The 13,047-nt window shown below is 40.2% G+C and overlaps 1 protein-coding gene across 1 annotated transcript in view; it reads right to left on the bottom strand.

Annotated features, from left to right (window-relative positions):
• The window catches only part of LOC115211964 (signal peptide, CUB and EGF-like domain-containing protein 1), a gene marked incomplete at its 5' end in the record, with an annotated part of 182,447 nt that overhangs the window by 14,512 nt on the left and 154,888 nt on the right, over positions 1-13,047 (bottom strand). The window contains 2 exons of the mRNA XM_036503135.1: positions 4,051-4,218; positions 6,125-6,289. Of these exons, the coding sequence (XP_036359028.1) occupies positions 4,051-4,218; positions 6,125-6,289 (333 nt within the window). The remainder of the gene's footprint in view (positions 1-4,050; positions 4,219-6,124; positions 6,290-13,047) is intronic.

Here is a 13,047-nt window from a genome sequence, read left to right as displayed (position 1 = left end):
GGCCAATTTTTTTGCACTTCAAAATCATGGGAAGAGCATTTTCGGTAAAAAATATTAATATTTTCAGAGGGAAAAGTGAGTGATTTAAGGGCGATTTGGCTGTTGTTTCTAGCAACCCAAAGACAACCCTCCTCGTTTCTTTATCATTCTCGCATGTATTGATGGTTTTCAATATTTTCAACCCATAAATACATTTATATGCTATAAAAAAGAAAATTTGAGAAATTATGAATTTATTGTAGCTTCGCTCTCTGCCCCCGATTGTTTCTGTTTAGAAATTAAAATATTGGAAAGCCTGGGAAGGTCATTGCTGGCATTCATCCACAACGGTTTAAAAAATATACGGACATGTACTTGCATAGTAAGTGACTCGATCTGAGATCGTGTGCTGAAACAAAAACAATTGCAACGTAGATGTTTGTAAGCCATTCAAGAACACACAAAAGCCTTTAGTTTTACGGCACTACTTAAGTACAGAGGTCCCGATGCATCAACACAACGATATGAAGGGGAGGGTTAGTTTTAGGGTTGTTTTTAAGGTTAAGGTTAAGGTGTCATTACACGTCCACACAGCGTATATTTAAAGTGTTTTGTACGTAACACCGGTATTTATGTAGTACCTCTGTATTTAAGTAGTGCCAGTTTCACTTCAGCATTAAGAATTCATCTGTATCAAAATATTTTTGTCTCCTTGAAACCGTAACCTATTCACTGACAAAACTTCACAAAAGTGATGTAGCACGAAGTTTTGTCAGTGAACAACACACACACACACACACACACACACACACACACACACACACACACACACACACACACACACACACACACACACACACACACATACACACACACACATTGCCTGTCAGTTGTGTGTATGTGTAACTATGTGTGTGCGCGAGTGTGTCGCTGTTGAAGTCGCTCGTGCAACTTGTTTGTGTATATATTGGCTTAGTGGTACAGAGTGTTTGGAAACTGTGAATAAGGTACAAGTTTCGAGTACTTGTCGGTAACTTTTCCTTTTCTCCTCGTCTTCTAATAGTAATTACCCAACTTTCTAAGCTCTTCTCACAGCTATCTCACGTTCAAAAATTATACGGGTATTTTAAAATTTTCATTCAATAAATGATGTTTTTACATTACGTATACATTGATAGAATAAACTGTCGGTTTTCCAAATAGAGAATGAAAACTTAAAAGAGAAAGTGAGAGACTTTGCAAATGAAAATGGAATGCTCCACAGTAAATGTAATGAGTATTTAAATTTGTGAAGAATCAGACAGAGTGAATGCAACGAACATTTTAAATTTGCGAGAAATTGGACTTAAAAAAATTCAATAAAACTTGAGAGATCGAAATTATAGGAAATTTCTTAGAACCCTTTAATAATTGCTTTCTTTTAGTACTTTTAGTAATTGTTATATACCTAATTAATAAGCAGTTTTCTCCATTATAATATAAATGCACTTTCCTGTGTTTTGCTATTCGCATGATTCTCCGGTCCGTGGAAAAATTCTCTTGCATGAAACCGGTTTGTAGTGCAAATAAAGGGAGGGGATCGTTGGTTTATAGTAAATGTGGCTGTGGCTTTTCGAATATGGCTTATGGTATAACATATTCATGGGGATCTTACATTTTATTCATATATATATATATATATATATATATATATATATATATATATATATATATATATATATATATATATATTCTCAATATTATGCTGTAATAAAATATTACGCCAGCCAGCGTTACGTTGACAAAACCTAGAATTTAGAATTTAAGAAGAAAGCAATGATCGTCTGGAAAATATTAGGGTATAGTATTTGATTGTGGAATTATAGATCTGGTTTTGTGAAATGGATCTCTGATTTCATCTGTATTAGGTTTAAGGAGTTAGACACCAGAGAAGCAAACATTGACAGTTCTGATGACAACCGGGAAAAACACAAATCAAATTAATGCTGACAATGATATTAATAACAACGATATAAAAACTGTTTCAGTTACAATAAACTACAATAACAAAAAAAACCAATGTGATGAAGACAACAACAACAACAACAACAACAACAAATTCTAATAACAAGTAATAAACTAGAACAAACAAGGGTGTGGTGGAGGATTCTACATAATGGAAATTGCAACCAGTTCTCTCTCAAGTAACATGCTACCATTTTTAGAAGTGGCTAGTTCGGATAATGTTCTTTCACTAAATGATGTAGAAACAGCAGTAGGCCTGCTGGATCAAGGTTGGCCTGGGGCTAAACTATAACAACAATAAACAATAATAGTTCTAAGTTGCAATGTTCTTAAATTCGAGTGGTACCAAACTGAAAAAAATACGACACCCTGTTTGTATGAACTTCACTAAATAAAATAGACGACAGGCGTAATTTAAATAGGTGCAGCTGTGGATGTGTGATTCAGAAGCTTGCTTTCTAACAATTTGGTGTTGGTTTCAGTCCCACTGCACATCACCTTGGGCAAATGTTTTCTACAATAGCCCCAGGCCACTTTGTGAGTGGATTTGGTAGACGGAAACTGAAGGAAATATATTTATGTGCGCGAGCGCGAGCGCACACGTGTGTATGTAGGTATGCATGATATCTTGACATCACGTGGTAGTTGTAAATTAACATCATTTCCAGTCTTCTATGGTGAACATATCAGTCCATGAGGAAACATTTACTTTGCTTGGAAACAGGAAGTGTATTCGACCGTGGAGAAAGTCTGCTTCAACAAATTCCGTCTGACTCATGCAGGCATGGAAAAGTGGACGTTAAACCATGATAATGATGATGATGAAGACAAGGGAATACAGAAAATACTGCATTGGACTTGGTTGAAAGTTTGAAGTAGAAACCAGCATTCACGTCAGTCTTTCATTGAAGACACTTCAAAATCTTAAGATCGTCTGACACAGGTATTTCAGACAAATCTTTGATTTCATGAAACAACAATAACATCACCATTATCATCATCATCATCATCATCATCATCATCATCATCGTCATCATCATCATCAATGACAAGAACAACAACTGGCACTCCGTCGGTTACGACGACGTGGGTTTCAGTTTGTACAATCAACTGAAGAGCCTCCGCGTGAAATCGACGTGCAAGTGGCTGAGAACTCCTCAGACACGCGCACCTTTGACGTAGTTCTTGGGGAGATTCAGCGAGACACAAAATGTGACAAGGCTGGTCTGTTTGAAATATAGGCACTGCTCATTTTTGCCAGTTGAGTGAACTGGAGCAACATGAAGTAAAGCATCTTTCTCATGGACACAATGTACCGCTGGGAATGGAACTCACGGCCTTATTATCGTGAGCCAAATACCCCTAACCACTAAGCCGCGCACCTTCACACAGAGCAACAGCAGCAGCAGCAGCAGCAACAACAACAACAACAACAGCACCAGCAATAACAACAACAGTTGACAGCAACATCAACAACACCACCAACAACAATACAAATTAAAGGAATGGGAAACAAGTCTCTTACAAAATCCACCTTTAAAAGGGAAAAACACATCACAATGTTTACTTCCATATACTTTTTGAAAGAGAGACAAATGTGATGGTCACAACTGGAACACTTTTGATTTTAGGTCTGCTGAGTCAGAGTGTGGAGGTGCGTCTCATGCTTGTAAGATTGTGGTTTTGATTCCTCAACCAGGGGATGCGTTTTGTTCTTCATTTCACATTGCTCCAGTCCACTCAGCCGGTAATCTTGCGACGGAACAGCTTCCTGTCCAGTGAGGAGTATATACACCAGAGAATCTGGGAAACTAACCCTATAAGCTTATTTGACTCCAGAAGGAGCTTTATCCTTTTATCTGCTGAATCAGGGCCAACCCGTCCCCAAATAAGAGGATCCATAACAGTAACAATAACAATAACAGGAATACTGCTGGTCACAAACAAGCAAACGGATGTAAAAATGGCTAACATTAAAACTCAGACATTAGCAGTAATACAAAACAAACAGACATAAAACAACAACAACAACAAAAAACATAAAACACAAACAAGAGACCGTCTTACTTTTGACGATGCAGTCTTGAAAACTGGTGGAAGCGACACCTCTTGTTTTTATAGAACGACCACATGGGATACATTTGGTGCGCCCAATATCTGTTTGATATGTTCCAATTGGACAAGGTTGGCATGGCTCAAGTCCATCATCAGCAAAATAACCACGACTACATAGGCCTAAAGAAAGAAAGTGAAAAAAAATTTAAGACAAAGCATAGTTATTATTCATCATTATTGAGCACTGGGGTCAATGTAATTGACAATCCCCCTTCTCATAAAATTACTAGGTTTGTGTCTATAATAGCTAAGGCGGCGAGCTGGCAGAATCGTTAGTACCCTGGGCAAAATGCTTAACGGTATTTCGCCCGTCGTTACGTTCTGACTTCAAATTCCATTGAGGTTGAGTTTGCCATTCATCATTTCGGGGTCGATAAAATAAGTACCAGTGAAACACTGGGGTCGATATAATTGACTAGTCTCCTATCTCGAAAGTTCAGTCCTTGTCCTTATAGGAGAAAGATTATAATAATAATAATAATAATAATAATATATATATATATACTAGCATTAAAGACCCGTCGTTGCCGGGTCATAGTGCTAGTGCATGTATATATGTGTATATATATGTGTATATATTACATGTACATCTATATATATATATACATCTACACATAAAATACAAAATATACAAAGTTATATCTTGATATCGCTAGTAATAACAATACTCAAAATATATAACAGACTGGAATTGTTAGTCCGTCTCTTGTAATTTTGATCAATTGTATCTTGTCCTCCCTCTTGTATAGAAGTGTGGCTACAATCCAGCCTACCTCTACTTCGGAAGGGTCATTTAAAATTTTTTTTTTCCGGGACGTCCTACGTCCCAGATATAAAGGTAAAAATAAAATATTTCCGCTTTGCAAGTTCGAGTCGAGTACTCCCTTGCACGCTCCGTTGACTCGAACCTTGCTTCTATTGTGGCGAATTTACCGCCTATGATTAGATACCTTTCATAGTCGCACCAAGACACTTTTCGAAGGTGCATTCCTCCATGTGTTCAAATCTTTTTTCTCTACATTGTATATTTTATAGACAATAGTCTTTTCTTTAATTTAATTTTTTATTATCCATCTGGAATATTCCATTTCTGCACACTAATTTTATTTTTAATTTATTTCCATTCATGTGAAACCACTTATTCAAGTTCAAATCATTGATGCAATTTTATGCCAATTGCTATTTTTACTTTTTGTTATGTTACGATTATATTATACTTTAGTTTGATTTTAATTATTACTTACTACATATAATTCAATTGTTATTATTATTTTTATTGTTAAAGTGAAAGTATCTGACATAAAATAGAGAAACGTTTTTGTTTCACTTTTAACACGTAATACTGAAATCGTGGAGAAGATATGATATTGCTATGGGCTCGCTCTAGGCAAGAAGTTGAACATTTTTTTGCCCATGAAACTACATGGACCCTAAGTAAGGCATGTGTAAAATTTGAATGGAATTGGTTGTGTAGTTCTCAAGTTTTAGGGAATCGTAGTGGAGAAGATATGATATTGCTGTGGGCTCGTCCTAGGCAAAAAGTTAAAAATTTTTTTGCTGATGACACTCCCCGGACCCTATGTGTAAAATTTGAATGAAATTGGTTGTGTAGTTCTCAAGTTTTAGGGAAACACACAGACAGACAGACAGACACACACACATTCTCAGTTTTATATAAATAAAGATATATAACAAAATAAACAACAACATGTTTAAAGAAGTTTTTTTCTTTTGTATTTGGAAGCGTCGAATATGTATTGTATTATACAAACAAGAAAGTAATATTTCGAACGCAGTACAGCCGTAAAAACAATAGAAAGATTGGGTATTTTATTGGGTATTTTCCGTCTTATAAGGGTAACATACCCGATCTTTCTAGTGCTTTCACGGTTATACTGCGCTCGGAGTATTAGTTTCTTGTCTGTATAATAAAATATACTTCAATATACGAGTTCATATCAAGAACCGTGGGAGCAAAAAACAAAATAATGTTTTATTGCAACACAAAATTTTTTAGATCACTTACCAGCACAGTCTGAGATGTTTTTGGCACCTAGAACACCCTTACCCTCCGCTTGGTTTGGGCAATTTTTACATTCAGTCTGTCCTTCCATATCTTGATATTTCCCGTGACTGCAGGGTACACAAATATCTTTCTCCACGTCATGGTATGTACCAATGCTGCAGGATACTAAATGAATAAGAAATAAACAAACGTCCAAAACAACAACAACAACAACAGTAACAACGATAACAACATTTTCATTATAATAGTCCTGCAATGTTTCGTCTATTTGATTACATGAAAAAGTTGAGCCCTAGGCTAAGATAACTTAAAATACAAATACAAATTTATTGGATTAACATCAATCATTGTATTATACTGATACTATACCGTGGCTCTGCGTTATTTAGTTCTAGTCTCTGCGGCTACGGCCATACTGGAGCAACTAAAGAACTACAGAACCCAAAGTCCCAAATGTTACAATGTCTTAGTGAAAGTGCGCTGAAGGGGTGCGGCGTACGATCGTAAAGTCGTGGGTTCGATATTAGGCCGGGGAATTTTATCAATCTTTCACACAATTAATGAATGTTTGGTATATGTTATAAAGCTATCATACCATTAATGAATGCTCAGTACATGTTATCAAGCTTTCACACAATTAATGAATGTTTGGTACATGTTATAAAACTTTTATACTATTAATGGATCCTTGGTTATGGTATTAAGTCGTACTCGCTTGCGAGTGACGGCTGTTTTTTTATTTTTCATCAAGCTTTGTTAGAGCTCAAATTTTGTGCAATATAAAAACCATAGAAGAAAACTTACTGAAACATTTCTGTAGTAAGGCGATGGTAATGGTAATAAGCAAAGGAGAACTAAATCAAAGAACTAATGCTATCAAATTAGGTAATAATAAGTATACAACTTCCCAACCAGCTGACTGTGGGTCTCGCTTGTAGTTATTTTACTTATAATACTGCTAATAACCATGGGAAAGGCGAACATATTACAACATTTTCCCGCTACTGACGTCAACAGGGTTAATGTTTTTTCCATTTAGCAGGCGAAGTACCGAATTATAGTCTCGTATCAGATGGTAATCAGATCTATTCAGATAGTTTTACAAAAATCTTCAGCATACGACTCGGAGCCAGCCTCTTTAGCTTGTCATTTACTCCTACTAGAAACATCTATTGGATATCAGTTTAAATAAATGTTAAGTACTTACTGCCGTGTATTACATCATATCCGGCATTTTTGAAGCATGGCATGCGATTTTTTTTAATAAAGAAAACATTGACTTTCTTGCGTTGCACTTGTTTGTTAAGTGCTTTGATCTGAGAGCATGTGTTGGGACTAAAACAATAACATTGTGGTTAAGTCATTGCGGCCATTAAACATTTTAAAACACACTTTTAGATTCACTTTTGCTTTTGTTATTCTATTGTAATAACAAGCGCTGTATAGCCAAATGGTTGGTGTGGCAAACAGAAGGGCTGGGTTCGATTCCACTAACTGACATCGTGGGTAAATGCTATTTTCTATAATCTCGGATCAAACCAAACCTTGTGTGAGAAATTAGGTTGGTGGAAACTGTACAGAAGCCTGATCAGTGGGTTGTACATGTAAAACAAAAGGTACAGCCTTGTCAAACTCTGTACCTGAGATTTAGGGTAACGGTCCACAAGTCTGTGAATACTCAGTCACTTTAAACGTAAATTCGGGAGCAAATAATTTAGTTGACTGAAAAACTGAACCCACATCATCGAGACGTGGCGGTATAGTTTAGAAGTTTGCTTTGCAAACTTGGCTCCAGGTTCAGTCCGACTGCGCGACATCTTGGGTAAGTGTCTTTTACTATAGCTCACGATCGACCGATGCCGTGTGACCGAATATAGTAGACGGAAACAGTGTGGAAGCCTTTCGTGTGTGTGTGTGTGTGTGTGTGTGTGTGTGTGTGTGTGTGTGTGTGTGTGTGTGTGTGCGGTGTGTGCGTGTGTGGTGTGTGTGCGGTGTGTGTGTGTGCGGTGTGTGTATGCGCGGTGTGTGTGTACGGTGTGTGTGTGCGCGCGTGTGTGCGTGCGTGCGTGTATGTGCATATATATACACACATACATACATATATATATATATATATATATACATACATTTATTTATAAATGTATATATGTATATACATATACATACATATATATATACATATGTACTGATATATATATGTACATATTATATATGTACATATACGTACATACATATTCATAAACACACACATACACACACACATATATACACACATTTGTATATGTATGTGGGTGTGTTATCTTTTATTTGTTTCTGTCATTGAGCTGTCATGGAGCACTGCCTTGAAGCGTTTAGTCGAAGAAATCAACCCCAGTATTTAGTTTTTAAAGTCTAGTACTTTATCGGTGTCTTTTGCTGAACCACTAAGTTATGTGGACATGAACAAACCACCACCTGTGGTTAAGCAATTGTGGGGAATAGCACAAATATAGATACACACATACGCACGCACGCACACACGCACGCACCCCCACACCCCCACAGACGACGGAATCTTTTCAGTGTCCGCTGACCAAATTCACTCACAAAGCTTTGGTCGGTCCGGGCCTATAGTAGAAGAGGCTTGCCCAAAGTGCCGCATAGTCGGATTGAACCCTGTACCTTATGTATGGGAAGGAAGCTTTTTCTCCCACACAGCCACATGTGTGTGTGTGTGAGTGTGAGTGTGTGTGTGTTTAAGTTAAATTAATTTTTTGGCTCAAAAAGCAAAAAGCAAGGCCATGTATGGGGGCCATGGAGTTATGTACAGGGTGGTGTTCATGTAAAGGGTTCAGGCCACTTGTGGTCAAGGAAGACTTTGAACCGAGCGGTCGTCGGCATCTTCACCATCTTCACCATCTTGTCCGGCAGCTTATTCCACGGATCCGCAACCCGGACGGAGAAAGCCCTTCTCCTTCGATTGAGATGAAATCGTCGCAGATAGAGCTTTTCGGAATGACCCCGCAGCCGACGCTCTGGAGCAGGAGTGAAGAACAGCTCTTTCGAGAGGTTACACTTTCCGCTTATGATGTTGTGAGCAAGAATGAAATCACCACGGCGTCGTCGTTTTTCTAGAGAATAAAGGTCGAGCGTCTTCAGCCTTTCTTCATAAGACAATTTCTTGAGACCAAGAACCATGCGGGTAGCCAGCTTCTGGACTCTTTCGAGATGCTGTATGTCTTTGAGGAAATAAGGAGAAGAGGCTTGAATCCCGTACTCCAATATGGGTCTCACCAGCGTGACATAGAGCGGTAGGAATATGGCTGCTGTGAGCATTCCGAATGACCGTCGAATCAAGAACAGAACTCCGCGTGCTTTGTTGGCAGCATGGACGCACTGGGCCAAAGGCGAAAAGGAGGAATCCACCAAGATACTCAGGTCCTTTACCTGATCGGTCCTCTCCAGCAGCAGACGACCCGGCTCGAAATCAAGTTGAGTTGCAGGAGGAGAGCCAACAGGCAGATGACAGCACTTTGACACGTTCAGACACAGGTCCCATTCGTTAGACCATCTCCAAATTTGGTGGAGGCATCGACGAAGATCCTCTATATCACCGCGAGGAGCGACCAGTTTGTGTTTGTGCTTGTATTTGTTTCTCCATCGCTTGACAACTGGTGTTGCTTTGTTTATGCTCCCTAAGTTAGCAATTCGGCAAAAGTGACCGCCAGAATAATCACTAGAGTTAAAAAAGAAAAAAGTTCTAGGGTCAATTTGTTCAACTAAAACTGACCAAAACAAGTAAGTAATAAAGAGGGGAAAAAACGGTGTATTATAGATTTCCCTTTTTGGGGATTTCTAATTTATTTATTTTTGTGTGTAGAATTAATTTCGGCCGAGTATGTCAGTCGAAATAATTTGCGAAAAAATGTCCACTGGATGAGCCAGTAAAGAAATTTTCGGCAGTTGCCCATGTGGCAACTGAAAACGTTGTGGTACCAACGGAAAAACTCTCGGAGCTTTTTGAAAGAATGAAGGAGGAGGGTGGAGATATAAAGACATCACTGTCCTCCAGCGTCGAAGAATTGAAAAGTCGTTTTCAAAACGTACTGTCCATTAACAAGAAAATTTAAACACTTCGAACAGTGTAAAATTGAAAAATGTCTGGCCCCCATATGGAAAGACGTAAAGTACATAACGAGGGGCCGGACATATGGCACAATAGAGGTCAGATTTGGAACCGAGGAAAAGCCCCAGAGTACTCAGAGAGCCCCCTGAAAATGAAGGGGGTGGTGCTTCTGCCAACGTGTATGGGGAGACGAACTTCCCGCATAAAGGTGGCAGAGGTACCACCTTCAATTGATGCAAGGGAGTTGATGGCCGCCCTGTTGTATAACAGGACGGATAAAATCAACTCCCTCCTGATTACATGCTCTACTCCCCAAAATTGGCTCGGTCAGAGCATTTCTGCCATTATTCAGGGGGCTCAGGAAGATATCCAAATGCTTCCAGATAGAGTGCTCTTGGGCGAGGACATTGTTCTCAAAATACAAGTAGAGGGCAAAAAGCCCACGTGCTACGAATGAGGCAAAAAGGGCCACATTCGTGTGGATTGTGAACAGTGGGCAGGACGATCCACAACAATCTCCACCTTATACGCTACTCCTTAGAGAAGGTGGGGAAGTTTACTGGCGCAGGCGGGGTACTAGTACATTTAGACCAGTCTAAAACATTTGATAGGGTCGACCATCGGTGCTTGGCGGCGGTCTTCGAGAAGGCTGGCCAGGGCCCGACCTTCGGCGTTTGGATTGCTGCTTTGTACAGCGACATCGAGCCTGTCGTTAAAGTGAATAGCTTCTTTTCGAAACCATTCAGGATCGAGCGTTCACCGCGTCAGGGGTATCCCCTATCTCCGCTTTTGTATGTGTTGGCTCCTGAGCGATTGCTGCGGTAGTTGGAGGCACTAGGGGACACGCCGAATGATCTGTGGTGTGGAAAAGGAGCTACGGCGTATGCAGATAACATCTCCAACATCGTGGCGGATGAAGGCCAGCTTCCAGTGGTGGAAGAGGCTATCAAAAGTTACGAGGCGGTGGCAAGAGCAAAGGTTAACAAGGACAAGTCGGTTGGTTTGCAACTTAGCACCTGGATGGGCAAGTCGATGGCGTCCAATAACGTCGTGGGGCGTTGGATGGAATGTCCTGTTAAGCTGCTTGGAGTCTGGTTTGGCCCAGACCTCAAGATAGAGAAAAATTGGAGTGAGATGACCAGAAAAGTGACTGCTCTAACTTAGACCTGGTCTGAGCGAGCGTTATCCTTGCTAGGAGAGGTGGAGGTGGTGCAGATGTTTATAGAATCGGTTATCACCTACCGTCTGACCGTGGTGCCTTGCCCCGATTTGTGGCTGAACAACTTGGAGAGACTCCTTTTCCACTTTTTATGGAAGGGAGGAAAGCTACCTGTGAAGCGCTCTGTCTGCTGCCAGAAGCCGCTAAAGCTCGCGTTAAGGTTGAGGCACCTCTGGCTTTACCTGGATGGAGAGCAGCTGTGGTCACCGCACGTCTGGCTCTACTTTCCGCAGTTAACGTCCTTAACGGACATTGATACATGGTTCAAGCAGAGACTTAGGCTGGGGACTGGCAATTGGAGTGCCGTCAGGCACTTCAGCTACTAACTTGGGCGGGCAATGCCGGCAGCAAGAGTTCCAACGCGGATTTTTATAGCGGGTTAGTGGAAGTTATGTCCGAAGACGCCGTGGGGGAGACCCTGAGCTACGATGAAAATCAGTTGATCAACCTGTTCAAGAGAGCTTTCGGACCGGGGTATTTGGACAATTACCAGAAATCCCTAGCTTGACAGTGCATCCGTGCGGCGTTACCTGTTCGTGATAAACTGTCAAGACACGGAAGTGCCGTCTCGCCGACATGTCCGAGGTACAGGCAGGACAGGGAAACCGTCTCGCATGCATCTGTGGAATGTCCGGAATTAACGGGACTGATAGTTTTCACAAAACAACTGTTGTCATCGATGGGAAGAGTACAGCTATCGGCTGAGTCTATCATCGAGATTGTGCCGCCTCCTTCCCTTAACAGGGAGAGGAAGGCTTGCTTTTTCTGTGTAATAGCCATACTGAAAGAAAAGTATGGAAGACGCATGAGAGAGGAATAGTGACGGGTACCTTTGTAGCTGGTCAGGGGTTGGTTAATTTTTTTAGTTACCACCTCAGCAGTAACTGGAGAAGAGGTACCTGTCACGAAAAAGATTTGAGGAAAGATGGAAGCATGTGGCAAGAAAGCTAGGAGTGATTGACACCAGGTAAGTGGAGTCCGAAAGAAAGTAAGGGTTCTACCCTGATGGTCGTATGCCATTCCTTCAGGGAATCCATTGCAAGTCGCAATGAGGATCACGTCTGTAAAATTTTAATTTGTAATTTTAAATTTTTAATTGTATTAATTTATCATCAATTTTTAATCGATTAACAGCTACTTCACCTTTTTATGTTTGTCTGTCTTTGTCCTTCCCCTCTTTGTAATGCCTTCATGACAAATTTTATGAAATAAGGTAGCTTGCTTACCAGCCGCACGGTTCCGGTTTCAGTCCCACTGCAGAGCACCATGGGTAAGTGTCTTCTACTATAGCCTCGGGACAATCAAAGCCTTGTGAGTGGATTTGGTAGATGGAAACTGAAAGAAGCCCGTCGTATATATATATATATATATATATATATATGTGTGTGTGTGTGTGTGTGTGTATGTGTGCGTGCGTGTGTGTGTATGTGTGTGTATGTTTTTGTGTGTGTTTGTCCCCCCCACCATCGCTTGACAACCGATGCTGGTGTGTTTACGTCCCCGTAAACTAGCGGTTCGGTAAAAGATTTCGATAGAATAAGTACTAGGCTTACAAAGAATAAGTCCTGGGGTCGATTTGTTTGACCAAAGGCGGTGCTC

Source organism: Octopus sinensis, linkage group LG5 (genome assembly GCF_006345805.1).
Source record: "Octopus sinensis linkage group LG5, ASM634580v1, whole genome shotgun sequence".
Lineage (NCBI taxonomy): Eukaryota > Metazoa > Mollusca > Cephalopoda > Octopoda > Octopodidae > Octopus > Octopus sinensis.
The sequence above is the reverse complement of the archived record's forward strand: the minus strand, read 5'-3'. Positions and strand labels throughout refer to the sequence as shown.